We start from the raw sequence: 21,041 nt of genomic DNA, 5'->3' as shown, positions 1-21,041 counted from the left end.
AATCTGTGAGACTCTTATCTCCAATAAACCACTAGAAAACCAGAAGTGGCGCTGTGGCTCAACTGGTTGAGCACTTGCCTTGAGCTGAAGAGCGCAGGTACAGTGCCCAAGCCCAGAGTTCAAGCCCAACGACTGATCCCCCCAAAAAAACAAACTATTTCATGGGAGAACTTACTACAGCTATGTGTACAGCTGAATGGAGGAGAGCAGGAAGGAATGAGACACATATGGTCTAGTACTTAAGAAATTCCATGTGCAGTGAGGGAGATGGACAACTAAACATTTGCAGTTCAGCTTGGGAAATGCTGTGACGCAGCAAGAGAGAACTGCTTGGGAATCAGGGGAGATTTATTAGACGAAATACCTTCTAGGTTTACATTGAGTTGGAAATGAGGGCAGGTAGAAAGGTAAGAGTCCTCAGATGCCATAATTCCTAAAGTCTTTGTGGAGCCCAGCTTCAAGAGTTAGACCTTTATCTTTTTTTTTGTTTTTTGGTGACAGTCCTGGGACTTGAACTCAGGGCCTGGGCACTGTCCCTGTTCTTTTGCTCAAGAATAGTACTCTATCACTTGAGCCACAGTGCCATTTCTGGTTTTTTCTGTTTATGTGGTACTAAGGAATAGAACCCAAGGCTTCCTGCATGTTAGGCAAGCATTCTACCATTAAGCCACATTTCCAGCCCTACCTTTCACTTTAGGGCATTTGAAAGCCCCAGAAAATTTCCTTAGCCAGCAATGAAGCAATTAAAAAGATAATTTTGGCTGAATTGTGAGGATAATAATAGTAACATATCAATACCAACATTCAGAGGCAAGTATTACTATCTTGATTTTACAGTTGAAGAAATAGAGGCTTGAAGTAAGCTTGAAGTTTCACACACACAAATCCACATACTTAATGGGGAAGTGGAGTTATTGGCCCATGTCTGACTCTCAAGCTGTATTTCTGTAGCACTTTCAATTTGATATGATTTGTGATGGCCTGCTTTATTCTGTAGAAAATCTCGTTCAATTTTATAATCGTATTGGATACACTATCTCCCTAGGAAGTATGAACTAGGTGGTGTTATTTCCATTTTATAGGCAGAAAAATTGAGTTCTAGAGTATGGAGCTTTTATTGTCATATATGCCTAGAAAATAGTGAATCTTAAGTCTTGAACACTAGGTTCTTTATAAAGAAAAGTATTTTTTACCTTAAGAACATGCTACACTTCTTTCCTGGGTCTATGTCCTTTGTTCATTGTATGAATGCTTTTTTATTTTTATTTTTTTTGGGGTCCATCTTGGGGCCTGAACTCTGAGCCTGGGTGTTGTCCCTCAGCTCTTCAGCTCAAGGCTAGCACTCTACCACTTGAGCCACAGCACCACTTCCAGCTTTTTTTTTTTTTCTGCTTATGTGGTGCTGAGGAATCGAACCCAGGGCCTCATGCATGCAAGGCAAACACTCTACCACTGAGCCACCTTCCCAGCCCTGTATGAATGTTTATAAGATTCTTTCTTTCCAGGTTTTGGAGATCATATTCACTGGAGGACCTTAGAAGATGGGAAGAAAGAAGCAGCTGCCAGGTACAAAACATAAGCTTCAGATCATTTATAACAAAACTTTCTAGCCGTCAACTTTTAGCATTAATTTCAAGTGAAGGCCTGTGCCAAAACAGAGAAAATTGTCCAAAAGTAACATTAGCCAGCATTTACTGAGTGTTTAAATTATATTAATTAATTATATTAATTCATTTAATTATCCCAACAACTGTATGAGGTAGCTGTTGTTGTTACCTTCTTTTAATAGATGAATAAACTAAGAGTAGACTGTGGTAACACAGACTGTGGTAATCTCAGCCTTTAGAAGGCTAGGATACTAGGTTCTAGGCCAGCTTGGGAAAGACTCTTTCTCAAGGGAAAAGAAAAATAGAGAAAAATTAGTATACAGAGTAGTTAAATAACTAGTAAGTAGCAGAGCAGAGAAGACTCAGGCACTATCAACTGGTATAGCATACTGCCAACTAGACTCAAGAGGAGGGAAAGGAATGACAAGAGAGGAAAGGCTAAGCATTGTCTTATTGTCTGCATTGACTTATTTAATCTCTCTCTCTTTTTTTTGGTCAGTCATGGGGCGTGAACACTGGGCCTGGACGCTGTCCCTCAGCTCTTCAGCTCAAGGCTAGCATTCTACCACTTGAGCCACAGTGCCACTTCTAGTTTTCTGTTGGTTAATTGGAGATGAGAGTCTGAGGGACTTTCCTTCCCCGGCTGGCTTTGAACTGTGATCCTCAGATCTCAGCTTCTTTAGTAGCGAGGATTACAGTCATGAGCCACTGGCTTCCGGCTTATTTAATCTTTTACAACATCCTATGAAGTTGGTACATGTAGAAAATAACCCTTTCATAAAAGGAAACTGAGCTCATGCCTAGGTTCATGCCTAGGTTCATGCCTAGGATCCTAGTTACTCAAGAGGTTGAGATCTGAGGATTCTTGTTCAATGCAAGCATGGGCAGAAAAGTCCAAGAGACTATCTCCAACTAACTAGCAAATAAAGCTAGACTGGAAGTATAGCTCAAGTGGTAAGAGTGCCAGCCATGATTTTTTAAAAAAAAAATAATAATCTCGGGGCTGGGAAGGTGGCTCAGTGGTGAAGCGCTTGCCTTGCATACATGAGGCCCTAGGTTTGATTCCCCAGCACCACATAAGCAAAAAGAAAAAAAGCCAGAACTGGCGCTGTGGCTCAAGTGGTAGAGCGCTAGCCTTGAGCTGAAGACCTGAGGGACAGTGCCCAGGTCAGAGTTCAGGCCCCATGACCGGTCCCCAAACTGGAACTATAATGAAGTAAGTTTCCAGTAGTTAAATTACTAGTAAGTAGCAGAGCCAAGATTTAAAAAAAAAAAGTATACTTTTTTTTTCTATTGTACTGTACTGAACTGGAGAGATGCAAAGACCTACTTCAATGTATGCACTCCTATTTCACACATACTTGTAATACATGCACACTTCTGTACCTACCAAACTATGGCACTTGTTATTTCTACAACAGATCCTAGTTTCATGGCTCTGGGTCTCAAACCTTCTGTAGTACAGTTGCCAGATTTAGCAAAAGTAAAAGAGATTCAGCTAAATTTTAGACAAAATTAACATGTCAGTACAATTTGGGGATATACTTATACAGCTTTATAATTTTTTTTTTGTTAATACGATTTGGATGGAAACTGTTCTCCAAAAAGGTTCGTGCATTGGCAGCGTACTCTCTAGCTTATGGAACTATTTGGAGAGATCCCAGAGTTTTTAGAAAGTGGGACCTAGCCAGAGGAAGTAGGTTGCTGGAAGCATGTTGTTGGTCTTTATCTCCCTTCTCCCCTATCAACACATTCCTGCTGGTTTCATGCAATGAATGATACTCTACCAAGGACACAAAAATCAGTGGAGCCAAAGACACTGGACTGAAATCTCTGAAACCATGAGCAAAATAAGCTTTTCTCTTAAGTTCTCAGTCATTTTAATCACATCTATGCAACAGTATAGTACATTGCTTATCTGAAATACAAATTTACCTGGCCATTTTGTATTGTATTATAGACCCCTACCAGAGAGAAAAATTCCTGTGTCTTTCAAGTTCAAATTCAAATCCCTACTCTTAAAGTCTTCATTATTTTTCAGGACAGGATTTTTTTTTTTTTTTTTTTTTGCCATTCCTGGAGTTTGACTTAGAGCCTGGGCACTGTCCCTGGGCCCCCTTGAGCCACAGTTCCACTTCTGGCTTTTTTTGGGTGATTAAGGAGATTAAGAGTCTCATGACTTTTCTGCCCAGGCTGGCTTTGAACCACAGTCCTCAGAGCTCAGGCCCCTAAGTAGTTAGGATTACAGGTGTGAGCCACCAGCACCCAGCCAGGTTTGCTTTTTCCTTTTATAACATATCACAGCATTTAGTACTCACAGTGTATGTGTCTGATTTTCCCTATTCAGACCCTTCAACTCCTGTGAAGGAACTACTTTATGTTCATCTCTGAATCCTCAACTATGGCAATATTGAATGACAAATGGTTATTAAAAAAAAACATAACTGCGGGGCTGGGAAGGTGGCTCAGTGGTAGAGTGCTTGCCTTGCATGCATGAGGCCCTGGGTTCGATTCCTCAGCATCACATAAGCAAAAAGAAAAAAGCTGCAAGTGGCGCTGTGGCTCAAGTGGTAGAGTGCTAGCCTTGAGCTGAAGGACAGCGCCCAGGCCCAGAGTTCAGGCCCCACGACCGGACCCCCCCCCAAAAAAAAAATAAAACAAAACAAACATAACTGAGAGCCACAAGGTGTAAGAGTGGTCATGGAAGGAGAACAAAAGATGTATCAATTTCCTCCTGTATTCTAAACATAGCCAGTGGCTAACCTGGGTATGTGACTTAAGGGCAGGGTGCCTGCCTAGCATGCATGAAGCCCTGGGTTCGATTCCTCAGTATCACATAAACAGAAAAAGCCAGAAGTGGTGGTGTGGCTCAAGTGGTAGAGCAAAAGCAGCCCAGGCCTTGAGTTCAAGCCCCAGGACCGACAAAAACAAAAAACCCATAGTGGCTAGTAATTTTGCAGTATTTGGTGCTCACTAATAGGTGGATGGGCATAATCTTTGCCCACAAGATCACATTTTCCTGAAGTGCCATTCCAGGCTCTGCATCTCCTTTTTGAGAAGGTTGGACCTGGTCCTATTTGGCATAGAGAATTCCATGGAAACACGAGCGCCCGTCTGAAATCTACGGGAGCAGGAAGTTGAGCTTGAACTTCCGGCTTACTCCGGAAGCGTGGTGGACCCGGAAGCCCGCCCCGCGTGGTTGTGCGCGGCGGCTTCTAAGGGAAATGCCGCTGGTGGTGTTTTGCGGGCTGCCGTACTGCGGCAAGAGTCGGCGTGCGGAAGAACTGCGCGGGGCACTGGAGGCCGAGGGTCGCGTGGTGCACGTGGTGGGTGACGCTTCGGTGCTAGGCGCGGAGGATGCGACCGTGTACGGCGATTCTGCCCGGGAGAAGGCACTGCGCGCGGCCCTGCGAGCCTCGGTGGAGCGGCGTCTGAGTCGCCATGATGTAGTCATCCTGGACTCGCTCAACTACATCAAGGGTTTCCGCTACGAACTGTACTGCCTGGCGCGGACGGCGCGCACACCTCTCTGCCTGATTTACTGCGTACAGCCCGGCAGCCGGAGCCCGCGACGGCAGGCGGCGGGCGTGGTGGAGAGCCGAGCCCCGGACGTCCGTGTAAGTTGGAGGCCGCGCGCGGAGGAGGGCGGGAAATCCCCGGCGGCGGGCCCCGGTGTGCGTGGGGGCCGCCTAGCAACGGGGTCTGTAGTAAATGGGGCTGTCCCGGCCGACGTACCGAGAGAACTGGGTTGCCGGGAAGTGGAGGCGGCCGATTTTCCAGCTCGAGCGACTTCAGAGAAGGAGAAGTCTGCGGACTGTGCGTCCGGTGCTGCGTTCTCTCCCGAACTTCTGGAAGCGCTAACGCTGCGCTTTGAGGCTCCAGATTCCCGGAACCGCTGGGATCGGCCCTTGTTTACGGTGGTGGGCTTGGAAGAGCCGCTACCTTTTGCGGAGATTCGGTCTGCCCTGTTTGAGAATCGAGTTCCTCCACCCCATCAAGCTACACAGTCCCAGCCCCTGGCCTCCGGCAGCTTTCTCCACCAGTTGGATCAGGTCACGAACCAAGTGTTGACTGGATTGATGGAAGCTCAGAAGAGCGCCATCCCTGGGGACTTGCTAACACTTCCTGGCACCACGGAGCACCTATTATTTACAAGGCCCCTGACCATGGCAGAATTGAGTCGCCTCCGTCGCCAATTTATTTCCTATACTAAAATGCACCCCAACCATGAGAACCTGCCTCGACTGGCCAACATGTTTCTTCAGTATCTGAGCCAGAGTTTGCACTGATCAGAGGGGTAGAGGGAAGCCCTGGCTTCTGCCTAACTTATATTGCACTTCAGAAAGTCTGAGTTTGAAGGTTTGAAGACCACATTGATGTAATACCAGAGCTGGATTTATAACATAAGTTGAGACTGGAGAGAAGGGAAAAGTAGCTTGAAGAATTTTGGCAGATTCTTCCAGAGGAGAACTCACACACCATTTAATATTTTCCATTTGGATAGGTGAAAATTGCTCTAAAATAATTTGTGAACAAAAATTGAAGTTGGCACAGTTGGGTATCTACACTGGCCCTTTCATACCACAAATGTATTTTCATACAGGCCTGCTTTTGAGTGGAGGATCCTGTGATTAAGATAACAGATAAATCCACTGTTTTCTGTCTTTGGGAAACTTTTAATTTTTGCGGAAGACATAATCACTAGAGTATTTTCTCAAATAAAATATTTTAAAAGTAGAGTCTGTTGCAATCTCTTTCAAAGTATGGAACTTGAGTTCCTGTAATTTAACTTTTTACCTCCTTTCCTGCTGGTACTGGGGTACTGCTGGTACTCAGGCCTTGGGAGCTGTTCCTTAGCTTTTCTCACCCAGGGCTCTAGCTGTACCACTTGGGCCACACCTCCATTTCTGGAAATGTGTTATCTGAGATGATAGTCTCATAGACTTTCCCTGTCCAGGCTACTTTCAAGCCAGGATCCTCAGATCTTAGGTAGGATTCAGGCATGAGCTACTGGTGGCTCTGACTTAATGTAACATTTTATCCCTATATGTATCATTGTTACATAGTTGATTGATAGTATTATGGTAGTGTTCAGGAAGAACTAGATGGTTTGATCTAGCATGATGCTTTAACGACTTTCATAACTACTGTGCTTCATTCTATATTTCAAGGCAGACATCACTGTAAGTGAATCACTGTTGATCTCATTGAACAGTGGTGAATAATATACCTACTTATCGGTGCTTGTAATTTTTTTTTTCCCAGTCTCGGGGCTTAACTCAGGGCCTGGGCACTGTCTCTGAACTTCGTTTTGTTCAAGGCTAAAACTACCACTTGAGTCACAGTGCCACTTGCAATTTTTTCTGTATATGTGGTACTGAGGAATGGAACCCAGGGCTTCATGCATGCTAGACAAGCACTCTACCACTAAGCCACATTCCCAAGCCCCTCAGTGCATGTAATTTTAAAAACTAGTGTTTGCCTTTGAGTATTTGTAAGAAATAATCAGACAGACAGGGCACAGTGACAGATGTAATCCCTGGTACTTTGGGTTGTGGAGATCAGGAAGATTGCTATTGCTATTGACCAGTTTGGGCAAAAAGTAAGATGGCATCTCAGTCAATAAGCCAGTTACTCTGAAGATCAAGGGAAAAGTGGATGGTCATCTGAGGCTTGTCCCAGGCACACTAAACCCAGGTTTAAGAAATAGCTTAAGGGCTAGGAATGGGCTTAGTGGTAGAGTGCTTGTCTAGCATGCATGGAGCCCTGGGTTCCATTTCTCAGTACCACATAAAAAGAAAAGGCCAGAAGTGGCACTGTGGCTCAAGTGGTAGAGTGCTAGCCTTGAGCAGAAAATCTCAAGGACAGCATCTAGGCCCTGAGTTTAATCCCCATGACTGACCTCCCCCCCCCAAAAAAAAAAATTGAAATATGACTAATGACGAATGACAAAGCCCGCCCTGAGTTCAAACTCAAGTTACCTCCCTGCTCACCCCCAAAAAAGGGGGCAAGTGACTAGAGGATAATGACAGAATACTATAGAATCCCAGAGGAGACTAGTGGCTAGGGGAAGGTCTTAGAAAAGAATATCTATTTGGATCCTCACTGTCCTCAGGACAGGGAAAAAAAAACCTAAATGTTGAAATGTGAATTACATTAAACATGTCACAGAACATTTTCAGATTTGCTTTTCAACAATGGGTTTAAATGTCTAAAAGTCAGAAGCAGGCAGTGGACTTGATTTTGGTAGTGGACTAGTTTGGTAATCCAGTTCCGGAACAATGAATCGGAGTTTTGCCTAAGAGAAAAGGGAGCACACCATTCTAAAATGTATGCTCTGAAGATAGATGGAGCAACTAAAAGGTTGATGGTGTCTTTCTTGCTCATCAGGTAATCTGTACCACTTTTTAGTTTCTGATTTTTTGAATACAAAAGAGGATTCATGAAATGGAAGTTTGGGTCAGCTTGTTTGGACAGTACTTTTATCAACTTGCATTTTATAATTCTATGTTGGCTGAATTGAGTTTAAGGCTGTGGATTCTAGATTGTCAGTTTAAATTGGAATACACTTCAGTGATTGGAAGGAAAATTGGTTTTGAAATCAGACTTCTGAGTGAGTAGCAGAGCTTAGATTTTTATGTGGCCAAATGTCTAATCTTGGTTAGTCTCGGCTCCCACTTTTGTTCCTCCCCTTTTTGTGGTTCTTGGGATTCAGCCAGGGCCTGGCACCTGATGGGCAAGTGCTTCACCACTGAGCTACATCCCCAAACCTTTTTTTATAATTTCTAGTATTAGAGCACTAATAGTATGTGTTCTGGAGTTTTTTCCAAGCATTTAAAATGTTCAAATGCATGTAAATCACGTAGTACAATATCTTTTTTTTTTTTTGGTCGGTCGTGGGACTTGAACTCTCAGCTTGGGTGCTGTCCTTGCGCTCTTTAGCTCAAGGCAAGCGTTGTACTGCTTGAGCCACAGCTCCACTTCCGTTTTTCTAGTGGTTTATTGGAGATAAGAGTCTCACAGACTTTCCTGTCCCGGCTGGCTTTGAACCGTGATTCTCAGATATCAGCCTCCTGAGTAGGTCGGATTACAGGCATGAGCCCCCAGCACCTGGCTACAATGTCATATAATAAATGTTCAACACTGGCTATTATACTTCCTAGATCTCACTACCTACTTTAACTTGCCTTTCTCTTGTAGTTTACTAGGTTTTGCAGGTAAAAATTCTTTTCAGATTTGTAATAGGCCTAAAGTGAAGTAGCTGAATAATTTGACATTGAGTTAATTCATGTTAATTCATGAGTCAATTCATTAGAGTTGTACTGACATCTAGGAAATGCTATATGTGTTTGGCATTAGCAATATTAGTATTGCTAGATAGTAGTATCTGCTAGATAGGATTCAGAGACAGCTGACAGTTCCTTGTCTTAGAAGTTTCAAATATAATGGAGGAAGGTGCGTAATAGTAAATACACTTCAGTATGCTAAGTGCAATTATAGCTTGTTATATGGTATATGGTGTTGGATGATGTGATGTACTTTTGCCTTCCTGATTATATGTCATTGTAGAGAAATATCTAGTCTCGTCATTTGTAGATAACTGTTAGCATATTTTAGTATGTTTCCTTTTAGGCTCTTCTCTATACATTGTATAATTAAATCAGGTTGTAGATATCTGTATTTTTATTAAACATACTTTAAAAAGATTGTTTTCAATGATTAGATAATCATTTAGAAATATAATATGGTTTTAAAATATTGCAATTTAGTATTGCTATTCTGCAATTTTACCTTAGCTTTTTTTGAACCCAGGGCCTGGGTCTATCCCTAAAGCTTTTTTGCTCAAGACTAGTGCTCTATTACTTGAGCCACACCTCTACTTCAGGCTTTTTTTTTTTTTTTTTTTGGTCCGGTCGTGGGGCCTCAACTCTGGGCCTGCGCACTGTCCCTCAGCTCTTCAGCTCAAGGCTAGCGCTCTACCACTTGAGCCACTTCTGGCTTTTTTCTTTTTGCTTATGTGGTGCTGAGGAATCGAACCCAAGGACTCAGGCATGCAAGGCAAGCGCTCTGGGACCACTGAGCCACCTTTCCAGCCCCATATACTTCTGGCTTTCTTCATTTTTCCTTAGTGGTTAAACTCCTGCCTGGGCTGGGTTTGAACCAAGACCCTCAGATCTCAGCCTCCTGAATAGCTAGGCTTACAGGCATGAGCCACCAGTGCCAGGCTTTTTTCCTTAGCTTTAAAGCCCACATTTGCAGATTTTACAGAAATACTAGCATTTACCTCAATTTTATTTTATTTTTATTATCATTTTTTGCCAGTCCTGGGGCTTGGACTTGGAGATTGGGCACTGTCCCTGAGTTTCTTTTGCTCAAGGCTAATACTACCACTTGAGCCACAACTCCACTTCTGGCTTTTTCTGTTTGGTACTGAGGAATTGAACCCTGGCTATTGTGCTTCATGCATGCTAGGCAAGTACTCTACCACTAAGGCACATTCCCAACCATTACCCTCATTTTCTTCTGATCATAATCTATTGTTATTGAATATTTAGATTGTCTTCTGATTTTCCAATTGATATCATACTTTAGAAACATTTTTGTATGTTACTCTTTGTATGTTACTCTTTTAAAACTAGTTTTATTAGAATAGTTTTGAAGAAGTAGATTACTACTTACTTACTACTTACTTACTTACTACTACTTACTTTTTAAGTGGATTGCCTCTGATGGTGATTATCCATAAGTCCTGGTGTGGAGCTTGCAAAGGTAAGAACAATTGCTCAATCTAAGATCCCACCTCAAACACATTGCCAAAGATTTAATATTTAATAAATGTTAGAATTAAGCCAGGAGCTGGTAGCTCATGCCTGTTAATCTGAGCTACTCAGGAGGCTGAGATCTGAGGATCGAGGTTCAAAGCCAGATTTCCCTAGTCTGTAAGACTATAATCTCCAATAAACCACTAGAAAACCACAGAAATGGCGCTTGGCTCAAGTGGTAGAGTGCTAGCCTTGAGCTGAATAGCTGAGGGACAGCGCACAGGCCCAGAGTTCAAGCCCCATGACCAACAATAAATAAATGTTAGAATTGATTCTGAGACACTACTACTAATGCTTTATGGAACACAAATTTATGCCAAACATTCTCTTCCTTCATGAAATTTGGAACTATATTTTCAAAGGGCTTTAGGGAGGATAAGGTGATTTACAATACAGTTATGTATAATATGAAATTAAGCATTTTAGTAAGTCTTATAGGTAGTAAGTTTATTTTATTTTATTTTTGGTCCGGTCGTGGGCTTAAACTCTGGGCATGGGCACTGTCCCTCAGCTCTTCAGCTCAAGGCTAGCGCTCTACCTCTTGAGCCACAGCACCACTTCCGGCTTTTTTCTTTTTGCTTATATGGTGCTGAGGAATCGAACCCAGGGCCTCGAGCATGCAAGGCAAGCGCTCTACCACTGAGCCACTTTCCCAGCCCTAGGCAGCAAGTTTAAAGGAAGCTGAAAGCTTGTGCCAGAGACAAAAGTAGTTAGATGAATCTTTAGAGATGGGACCAAATTATTTGACATTATTTGACTTTGTGGTATATATTCTTTTGCTATACTGTCCTGCTCCTTTCTTACTAGCAGGATAGTATTTATCTATGGTATGTTACACTTAACAAAATCCAGGTTGGAAAAAGAGTATAAAAGCTAGATATAGTGGTACATTCCTGTAATCCCAGAATTTTGGAGCCTGATGCAGGAGGGACAAAAGTTAAAAGTCAGCTGGGACTACATTTACCCTATCTCAAAAGAAACAAACAACAGTAAAATGTGGGTATGTATGTGTGTGTGTATGTGTATAGAGTAGTGATGATTTTGTTATTCAAGTTTTAAAGAGAAGTTGAAATGTCATTATAAAATCATATTAGGCTGGGTGCCAGTGGCTCACACGTAATCCTAGCTACTCAGGAGGCTGAGATCTGAGGGTCCCAGTTCTTAAAGCCTGCTCAGGCAGGAAACGTCTGGGGCTGGAGATGTGGCTCAAACAATAGCAGGCTGGAGGCAGAGATTAGGGAAGCCAGGATTGGGAGGATCTAGGTCTGAGGTTACAGGCAAAAATGTAAGGCACTTATCTCAAAAATAGCAAGTAAACAATGGGTTTGGGTAAGGTTTGGGTAGTGATAAAGCCCCCAGGTATGAGTTCTTGAGTTCTAGCTTAAGTACCACTAAACAACAACAACAAACAGCAAATAGTGATAATTTTTTCCCACTTATATATCATTTTCCTTATTTTATAAGTGAGATAACAGCTTCATATAGCTATGCAAATACAAATGATGACAGAAATATGACAAGAATCTAAATATCCCAATTCTGGTTTTTATTTATTTTTATTTCTTGCCAGCCCTGGGATTTGAACTCATGGACTGGGCACTGTCCCTGAGCTTTTTGCTCAAGGCTGTCACTCTACCACTGGAGCCACAGTGCCACTTCCGGCTTTGTTTGTTTATGTGGTACTGAGGAATTGAACTCAGGGTTTCATGCATGCTAGGCAAGCACTCTACCACTAAGCCACATTCCCAGCCCTCCACCTATATTTGAAAGGTAATTATGTGGTTAATTTTCCACAACTAAGAAAAGCTAGAAATTACTGAATGTGAAACGTGAAGTCTAGTTTTCTTTTCTTTTTTTTGGGGGGGGGGTCCAGTTGTGGGGCCTGAACTCTGGGCCTGGGCGCTGTCCCTCAGCTCTTCAGCTCAAGGCTAGCGCTCTACCACTTGAGCCACAGCGCCACTCCTGGCTTTTTTTCTTTTTGCTTATGTGGTGCTGGGGAATCAAACCCAGGGCCTCATGCATGCAAGGCAAGCACTCTACCACTGAGCCACCTTCCCAGCCCTGAAGTCTAGTTTTCTAAAAATTAGTTTTGTGCAGTTATTGGGGCTTGAACTGAGGGCCTTGTGCTCTCCTCTTTTTTGCTTAAGGCTGGCACTCTACCACTCAACCCATACCTCCATTTCTAGCTCTTTGCTGTTTAATTGGAGATGATAGTCTCCAAAGACTTTTCTTCTGGGGCTAGCTTTGAACTGAAATCCTTATATCTTATCCTCCTGAATGGCTAGGTGTATAGGCATGAGCTATCAGTACCCAGCTCCAATTTTATTTTGATTTTTGTGTGTATGTGCCAATTCCAGAGCTAGAACTCAGGGACTGGGCACTCTTCCTGAGCTTTTGTGCTCTAGGTTAGCACTCTACCACTTGAGCCATTGCTCTATTTCTGGCTTTTTGGTGGTTAATTGGAGGTAAGACTCTCAAGTTCTTTCCTGCCTTGGCTGGCTTCCAACTGAGTTTCAGATCTCATCCTCTTGAGCAGCTAGGATCACAGGCATGAGCCACTGGCACCTGGCTTAATTTTAGTTAAAAAAAGCTTCAGTTACAAGAATCAGTTTGGGAAATATCTGAACTACTACAGTTAATTAGTATGATTATGTTTTTTCTGTTTTCTTCTATTTCAACATTCTTTTCTTTTCATCCCCCAGCATTAAAACCCAAATTTGCAGAATCTACAGAAATTTCAGAACTTTCTCATAATTTTGTTATGGTAAATCTGGAGGTAAGACTTAAAGAGTTCCTTGCTTTATGCTATTATTTTAAGCCTTTATTGTTTCATACTTAGTATCCATGGTATAGAATTATATTAAGCAAACAATTTATATGTTTATATGTGTTAGGAGGGCTGGGAAGGTGGCTTAGTAGTAGAGCACTTGCCTTGTATGCATGAGGCTCTGGATTCGATTTCTCAGCACCACATAAGCAAAAAGAAAAAAGCCAGAAGTGGCGCTGTGGCTCAAGTGGTAGAGCTCTAGCCTTGAGCTGAAGAGCTGAGGGACAGCGCCCAGGCCCAGAGTTCAGGCCCCATGACCAGACCCCCCCCCCCAAAAAAAAAAAAAGATGTGTTAGGAAGCAATCTAATATCTACTCTGGAAAGGAGTAGTAAAGGAGAACTCGACTAAGATAACTATATTTTAAGATTCTTTCATTCTTAGTTTTGTGTCTTTGTATAGCTGTTCTAAGATAGACTCATACATGAAGTCTACATCTCCCTGCAAACTATGATTGAGTCGAGCACCTGCCCTGTAGTAGGCTTATATAGACAACCTTTCTGTTTTCTCTTAAGACATCTTTTATGAAATTCATATAATAGACTTCAACTGTTGGAATCTTGAGTTAGAATATCTGATCATAGACTTGGAAGGGATTTTTAGTCTACTGATACTACCTCCACTTTATAGAAAGAATATGTTTTGTTGTTTTTGTTTTTTTTCCAGTTGAAGGGCTTGAATTCTGGGCCTGGGTGCTGTCCCTGAGCTCTTCAGCTCAAGGGAAGTGCTCTACCACTTGAGCCACAGCGCCACTTCCAGTTTTCTGGTGGTTAATTGGAGATAAGAGTCTCATAGCCTTTCCTGCCCGGGCTGGCCTTTCCTGCCTGTACTGGCTTTGAACCATGATCCTCAGATCTCAGGCCTCTAGAGTAGCTAGGATTACAGGCGTGAGCCACCAGCACCTGGTTTAGAAAGAATATCTTAAACCTAAAGGAGGTATATTGTTTCATCAAAGTCATGGAGCCTAGTGAGAATAGGTACTATGGCCTAGCTGTGTGGATATTCCATGATGATGCTTCCAGCCAGAAGTGTTCTCTAGGAAGTGGTGCTGTGGCTCAAGCGGTAGAGCGCTCGCCTTGAGCTGAAGAGCTGAGGGACAGAGCCCAAGCCCAGAGTTCAAGCCCCACAACTGACAAAAAAAAAAAAGAAGAAGAAGAAATGCACAGAAGTGTTCTCTAAACAATGTTTACTTAATCAAAAGATCAAGAATTTCTGAACACACTAACAGTTAATATTGAGGCAACAAAGAAGTTGTCTGTATTGTTAGTTAGTGGATAGCCTAATGCTGATGCATTTTTATCAGAGCTGGTATTTATATTACATTTGAATAAATGACCCCATTTAAATCCCCAAAATGAAAACCACACTACTAGTGATTTTCCATACAAATAAACTCTCCACTTTCTGTGATAAATTAAGGCCATCATTCAGTAAAGATAGAGTGTCTTCAATGAAAGTTTTCCTGCTTGAACCACTTTTGGCTGGCTAAGAGGAGTTAAAGAATCTCAGTCTTACCTCCCCAGGCTGGCTTTAAACCTTGATTTTTCTAGATCTCAGCCTCCGGGGAGTAGCTAGGATTACAGGTATAGACTTCAGAGATTTCTTTTTTTTTTTTTTCCTTTTGTCAGCCTTGGGGCTTGAACTCTGGACCTTGGCGCTGTCCCTCAGCTCTTCAGTTCAAGGCGAGGGCTCTACCACAGCGCCACTTTGGTTTTCTGGTGGTTTATTGGAGATAAGTCACAACTTTTCCTGTCCAGGCTGGCTTTGAACCATGATCCTCAGTTCTCAGCCTCCTGAGTCGCTAGGATTACAGGTGTGAGTAACTGGTGCTTGGCTCTGAGATTTCTTTTTTTGTTGTTGTTTTTTGGTTGGTCATGGGGCCTGGGCACTGTCCCTGAGCTCTTTTTCTCTGGACTAAAGCTCTACCACTTTGGGCCACAGCTCTGCTTTCTGTTTTTGAGGGGAGGAGGAGTTGTTAATTGAAGATAAGAGTCTTATAGGGGATTTTTCTTCTGACATGACCGGCTTGGAACTGATGCTCAGATCTCAGCCTCCTGAATAGCTAGGATTACAAGCATGAGCCACTCTCAGCCAGCAAAGGCTTAGTGATTTCTTTTTTTAAAAAAGAAAAAAGTAGCTGGGTGGTGTGGCCTACACCTATAATCTTAACACTGGGAAGCAAAGGCAGGAAGATTGTTAAGTTCAAGGCCAGCCTGAGCTGGCCATCAAGACTCTGTCTCAGAAGAAAAAAAAATCAGAAGTAGAACATTTGCCTGTTATGTATAAGGGCCTTTGTTCAATCCCCGGTACCTAATAAATAAGTAATGAATACATTGTGTGGTTCTATTTTCTGAGAAGACTTACTCCATAGTTATAATTGAAATGTCAATCTCACAAATTTATAAATTCAAGAGAGTGCATGCCTGTCAGAGGTGTACTGGGAGTACAGCATTGAACAAAGCAAAATTTTCTCATTGAAATAACAATTGTAATGTGTAATGACAAAATATGTCAGGTGGTAGTTAGTGCTAGAAATGCTAAAAATAAAGGGTAGAAAAGATGGCTTGTAGTTTTAATAAGTAGGTGGTTACATAAGAAGGTAACTTTTGAGAAAAGATCTGAGGCAGAAAAAGGGAGTGAGCCATGGGGATGACAGAGGGACATGTCCAAGCAGCGGGTAAGAGCAAGTCCACAAGCCTGAATTAGGAGCACATCTCATTTGTTAAATAACAGCCACAGTAAACAGATTAATGTGGTTACAGAGGACTGAGCCAGGTACAACATGAAATTTGACAAGTACTATGGGGAGTGGATCGTGTAGGACCTTGTAGGTCCGAGCAAAGTGGGGAATCCAAGAAAGGCTTTGTGGAATGGGAAGATATATCTTATGAAGGTTAACATTTAATCTTAAAGGTCCGAGCAAAGTGGGGAATCCAAGAAAGGCTTTTGTGGAATGGGAAGATATATCTTATGAAGGTTAACATTTAATCTTAATAGGATGAAGAGGAACCCAAGGATGAAGATTTCAGTCCTGATGGGGGTTATATTCCACGAATCCTTTTCTTAGGTAAGGCAAAAGGTCTTATCTGAAGATATTTAAAGAAGACCAAATGAGAAATGAAACAAGCACTGATTCTACCTAGTGAAACTATTCTGAGATGTCAAAAAAAATTTTTTTTTCAAAAGTAAAGGGAGGATAAAAGTGAGTAGGGGGACTGAATATATAGTACACACAATTAGTACTCAAAAGGCTGAAGGAGGAATGGCAAGTTCAAAGCAAACTAGCACTCCACGAAAGAGAGAGAGAGAATATACAGAAGTATAAGCTTATAGAACGTTTCCTATTAACTGCCTTTATAAGCAATGACAAGCATTTGACTTCCATTTATTCATTCAGCCAGCCATTTATTCATTTAGTCAATCATTTGAACATTATCCATATGTCAGGCTAGACACTGCAGGGATAGAGATAACCAATTTCCATCTGACTTTGATAGTGCAACTGAGTAAATGGATAGATGTAGTTCCACAAATAATTTAAAAAGATTATTAATGACCAGCTAAGTCTTTGCTCAACATTCAGCTAGATTCTGTGGAGGGTGCAAATAAAAATCTCATCATAATTAAGCTGAAAAGGAGTATGTCAGGAAGAAGAAATAACATGTGCCATGGTGTAGGGTTGGTATGCTAAGTTTCGAGAAGTATGAGGAATTTATTGTAATTATAGTATGAAATGTAGACAGTAGTGGGGGGGGTGGGATAATGGGCTACAAAGGTGAGAAGGTTTTATTTCCCACCATATGGTTTGTGACATACTTTTGTTTTAATTACTGCAATCCGTCTGCCATTTTGTCCACAACAGATCCCAGTGGCAAGGTGCATCCTGAAATCATCAATGAGAGTGGAAACCCCAGCTACAAGTATTTCTACGTCAGTGCTGAGCAAGGTACAGTTCTGAGAGACAGAGGGAGGATTGTTGCTAGGTGTAACTAGATAAACCAGAGGTAAAGTCTGTGATAGGAATTTAATCTATCTTTTCTAATCTAACCTCTCTTGATAAGCTTTTAGTGATATTCCTACTTGGGAGACAAGGGAAAGATAAAACTGAGTCCTTCCCTAGTCTAGAATCCAGGGCCAGAGGTAATTGACTCATCAAAGTCATTGCTGGTGCCTATGGCTCTTGCCTGTAATCCTAGCTACTCAGGAGGCTGAGATCTAAGTGTCAAGATTCATTCACAGCCATCCAAGGCAGGAAAGTCCATGAGACTCTTATAGCCAAGAAACCATTAGAAAACCGGAAGTGGTGCTGTGGCTTAAGCGTTAGAGTGCTCGCCTTGAGCTGAAGAGCTGAAGGATAGCGTCCAACCCCAAAGTTCAAGCCCCACGACCTACCAAAAAAAAAAAAAAAAATCCATCATTGAGCTTCCCATTAACTATCATTTCAAGTCATACAGGTTTTGTTTTTCTTCATTGTATCTGTTATTTTTCCATAAGAATCCAGAGTGAGGAGAATGCAAACTGTTAGATCAAGTCTAAGAAGATGCTAAACTTTCAGATATTATACTCCCTTCCCCTCCTCCCCCCCTCCTCTGGTCATGGGGCTTGAACTCTCGGCCTGGGGCACTGTCCCTCAGCTTTTCAGCTCAAGGCCTGCACTCTACTAGGTGAGCCACAGTGCCACTTCCAGTTTTCTGAGTGGTTTATTGGAGATAAGAGTCTCACAGAGTTTTGGGCTGGCTTAGAACCTGGCTTTGAACCAATCCTCAGATCTCAGTCTCCTGAGTAGCTAGGATTATAGTCATGAGCCACTGGCATCAGCTCAGATATTAAACTTTAACTAGACTTAGAAGTATAAGTATTTGCCTCTGGGCTGGGTGCTCCTGACTCATGCCTGTAATCCTACCTACTCAGGAGGCTGAGATCCTGCCAGCCCTGGCAGGAAAGTCCGTGAGACTCTTCCAGTAAACTTCTCAGAAAACCCAAGTGGCACTGTGGCTCAAGTGGTAGAGTGCTAGCTAGCCTTGAGCTGAATTGTTGAGGGACAGCACTCAGGCCCAGAGTTCAAGTCCTGTGACTGACCCCCCCCCCAAAAAAAAAATTGCCTATGGGAAGACATGAGGATGTCTCAAACTATGGAAGTGAGAGATGGGAGTATACAGCCCAACATGGAGATTCTGTAAGGCTTGCTAGAGCAATGTATGAGTGGATTAGGTTTTGAAGAATGAGACCTAATTAGCTACCAGAGGAAGGGCATCCAGCAAAGACAAGTGAGATCATGTCACCTAGGCTTTGTTGTTGGTGTTCTTTGTATTCCTGGAACACAAGCATCCTAGAGATAGAAATAAAGGTTGACATTTATGTCCTATATTGTTTTCTTTTTCTTTCTAATTTATGAAAAGGAGATGTTTGCTAAGTTATCATGTGTCCCCTATTACAAGATTGCCAGGTCATTGATCACTTTAGAGCTCCTATTCTCAAAATAGGGAAGAAGAAGAGGTCTAGAAATACTGTCTCCTTTCTGGGTAAAGACACAAACGTCTTCCATGATCAAATGCTGATCCTTGGAAAAGGAGGATTTCTCTGCATCAAGAAGGGCAGCTGGGCATTAGATCCTCAACTTGTCTCAAGATTCATCTTCCCTTTAGAATGTTAATGTTTGTGCTGCCATTTCCATACAGGCATAATCCAAATATGAGTACAAGGCTCTTCACTAGGCTCGCCATGGCTCAGCTAACATGAAACTGGAACATCCAAATCTGGCTTTACCACAGGGTAGGCAAGAGAAAATGGAAAGATGAAACTAAGCTATATTATCAGACTCTTGAGCTTATGGACTTGTTCAAGATTCACAAAGAGGCCTCCACCTAGCTTCCTCTGCCATTGTAGTACCACTACTCCATGGGCCTTTACCAAAGTAGCTTTCCTCCTTGAAATGCAGATCCCTAAGAGGGATGCCCAGAGATTTGCAGGAAATTTAATTTTTTGTCTGCCTAGGTTCCTCCTCTTAGGGTTTCTTATTTTATGGCCTGAAAAAGTGACTTCTTCCATTATAGTTAATAATAGAAATATCTGTGCCCTTTAGAGGAAACCATTTCCTCTCCCAGTGTGCACATGTCACCTGTAACCTTGGCAAGAAATAAAATAAATGCAATAGTCATCAAGAAGGCATAATGGGAATGGTAGGAAGGTGTTTTCTCTTATTGACTAATGAACATGAACAGTGACAAGAGAGCAGCTTCAATCCTAGAGGATCAGTCAAAATAACTACTACATTTTGTAGGTCTTCATAATTTCTTTTTTTTTTGGGGGGGGGTCCGGTTGTGGGGCCTGAACTCTGGGCCTGGGCACTGTCCCTCAGCTCTTCAGCTCAAGGCTAGTGCTCTACCACTTGAGCCACAGTGCCACTTCCAGCTTTTTTCTTTTTGCTTATGTAGTGCTGAAGAATTGAACCCAGGGTCTCATGCATGCAAGGCACGAGCTCTACCACTGAGCCACCTTCCCAGCCCCAGGTCTTCATAATTTCTGAACATGTCTATCCATTCTCTAATTTTTATGATTATCATATGTGAAGTAAGTAAGGGCTAAAATCTAGAAGTCAATTTTGAGTCCAGATCTTGTGCTCTTCTCATGTAGAATACACTTTTAAGAGTATACACTTGTTCTCAAATGTTATATATTAAACTCTGTTTCATGCTTTTCTCTTCTTCCCTTCATAGTTGTTCAGGGGATGAAGGAAGCTCAGGAAAGGCTGACTGGTGATGCCTTCAGAGAGAAACATTTTGAAGATGAGTTGTAATATGAACATACAATCCCTTCTTGTGGCAAAGTTGGTATTCTGAAGGAAAATGGAAGCAGAGGAAATAATTGAGGAATCACCCAAAACAAACTGACTAGGAAACCTTACTTCACCCTACACTGGAAGAAGCTATCTTACCTGGAAGAAGACTGCTAACAGAAGCTGGTCTGTGTTTTGTGGAAATAGTACTTAGGCAAATTTCCTTTTCCTGCTTCCTATCAGCTAAATATCTATTTGCCTCTGAATATGAAGAGTGAAACCTATTGACAAAAATCTTGAGCCACTTCTCACACATCAGAATTTGAGCCTTTATCCATTTCCTTCCACTTGAATTACCTTGGTGGTGAAAAGAAGACCAGTAGCAGCTTTTCTTCAGTGTCCAGTTCATGGGAATAACATCAATTTTTAAGAAAACAGCAAATTCTAAATGTAAATCAGTAATTCTGCTCCCTATCAAGGAGACTAGCTGGTTTTTCCCCCCATTTCTACTGGGAATAATGTTAAATCTCTGCAACTACCTTCCTCTTATCCTGTTCTGGCTTCCCTGTTTGCACACATGTATGTACAGGAATGGCCATGTGCTTGGACTCAGTTCCAGCTGGAAGCATGCTTTCTCTGTTATTGTTGGAGAAACTCAAGCCTTTGAGCCCTATATGGAGACATTTTTGTCAAGTCATCAACTGTATTTTTATACTGGGGTTAACAAATATAAAAGATAAACTATTAATTGTACCATTAAACTTTAATAAAACTTTTAAAGGAAATGTGTTGAGCTGACCTTTGGTTATTAGAGGATGGAAGGAGACAGGAGAGCTCTTTAGGAAGAATACTAACCTTAAGGCTCTGCTCTAGCAGTCCTACCCTAGGCTCCTAATCTTTTAACCATACATCAAAATGAGCACAAGGGATCATCTTTTTCTTTAAAAAAAAAAAAAGGGGGGGGGGATAGGGACTCACTGTTGTCCAGACTGGCATCCAAGTTTTGGACTCA

At 42.1% G+C, this 21,041-nt stretch overlaps 2 protein-coding genes across 3 annotated transcripts in view; both read left to right on the top strand.

Annotated features, from left to right (window-relative positions):
• Txndc12 (thioredoxin domain containing 12 (endoplasmic reticulum)) overlaps window positions 1–20,816 on the top strand; it is a 34,223-nt gene extending 13,407 nt beyond the window's left edge. The window contains exons 2-7 of one of the 2 annotated variants that reach the window (XM_013022273.1): window positions 1,506–1,566; window positions 10,324–10,376; window positions 13,132–13,205; window positions 16,252–16,321; window positions 17,117–17,200; window positions 19,971–20,816. In XM_013022273.1, the coding sequence (XP_012877727.1) occupies window positions 1,506–1,566; window positions 10,324–10,376; window positions 13,132–13,205; window positions 16,252–16,321; window positions 17,117–17,200; window positions 19,971–20,050 (422 nt within the window). In that variant the 3' untranslated portion in view covers window positions 20,051–20,816. Of the gene's footprint in view, window positions 1–1,505; window positions 1,567–7,564; window positions 7,998–10,323; window positions 10,377–13,131; window positions 13,206–16,251; window positions 16,322–17,116; window positions 17,201–19,970 lie in introns of those variants that run through there. The other variant, XM_013022274.1, reaches the window with a different exon arrangement.
• Window positions 4,794–6,346, top strand: Kti12 (KTI12 homolog, chromatin associated (S. cerevisiae)). Its single transcript, XM_013022272.1, has one exon. The coding sequence runs from the start codon at window positions 4,832–4,834 to the stop codon at window positions 5,894–5,896; it is 1,065 nt and encodes a 354-aa protein (XP_012877726.1). The 5' UTR covers window positions 4,794–4,831; the 3' UTR covers window positions 5,897–6,346.
• Window positions 20,817–21,041: the final 225 nt, after the last annotated feature.

This window comes from Dipodomys ordii, unplaced genomic scaffold (genome assembly GCF_000151885.1).
Source record: "Dipodomys ordii isolate 6190 unplaced genomic scaffold, Dord_2.0 Scaffold61, whole genome shotgun sequence".
In the NCBI taxonomy this organism is placed as follows: Eukaryota; Metazoa; Chordata; class Mammalia; order Rodentia; family Heteromyidae; genus Dipodomys; species Dipodomys ordii.
Note: the sequence above shows the minus strand (reverse complement) of the source record. Positions and strands in the feature narration are given on the sequence as shown.

What these genes read in the sequence shown, in the direction of transcription:
- Kti12 (XM_013022272.1), top strand. Translation starts at nt 4,832, where the DNA reads ATGCCGCTGGTGGTGTTTTGCGGGCTGCCGTACTGCGGCAAGAGTCGG.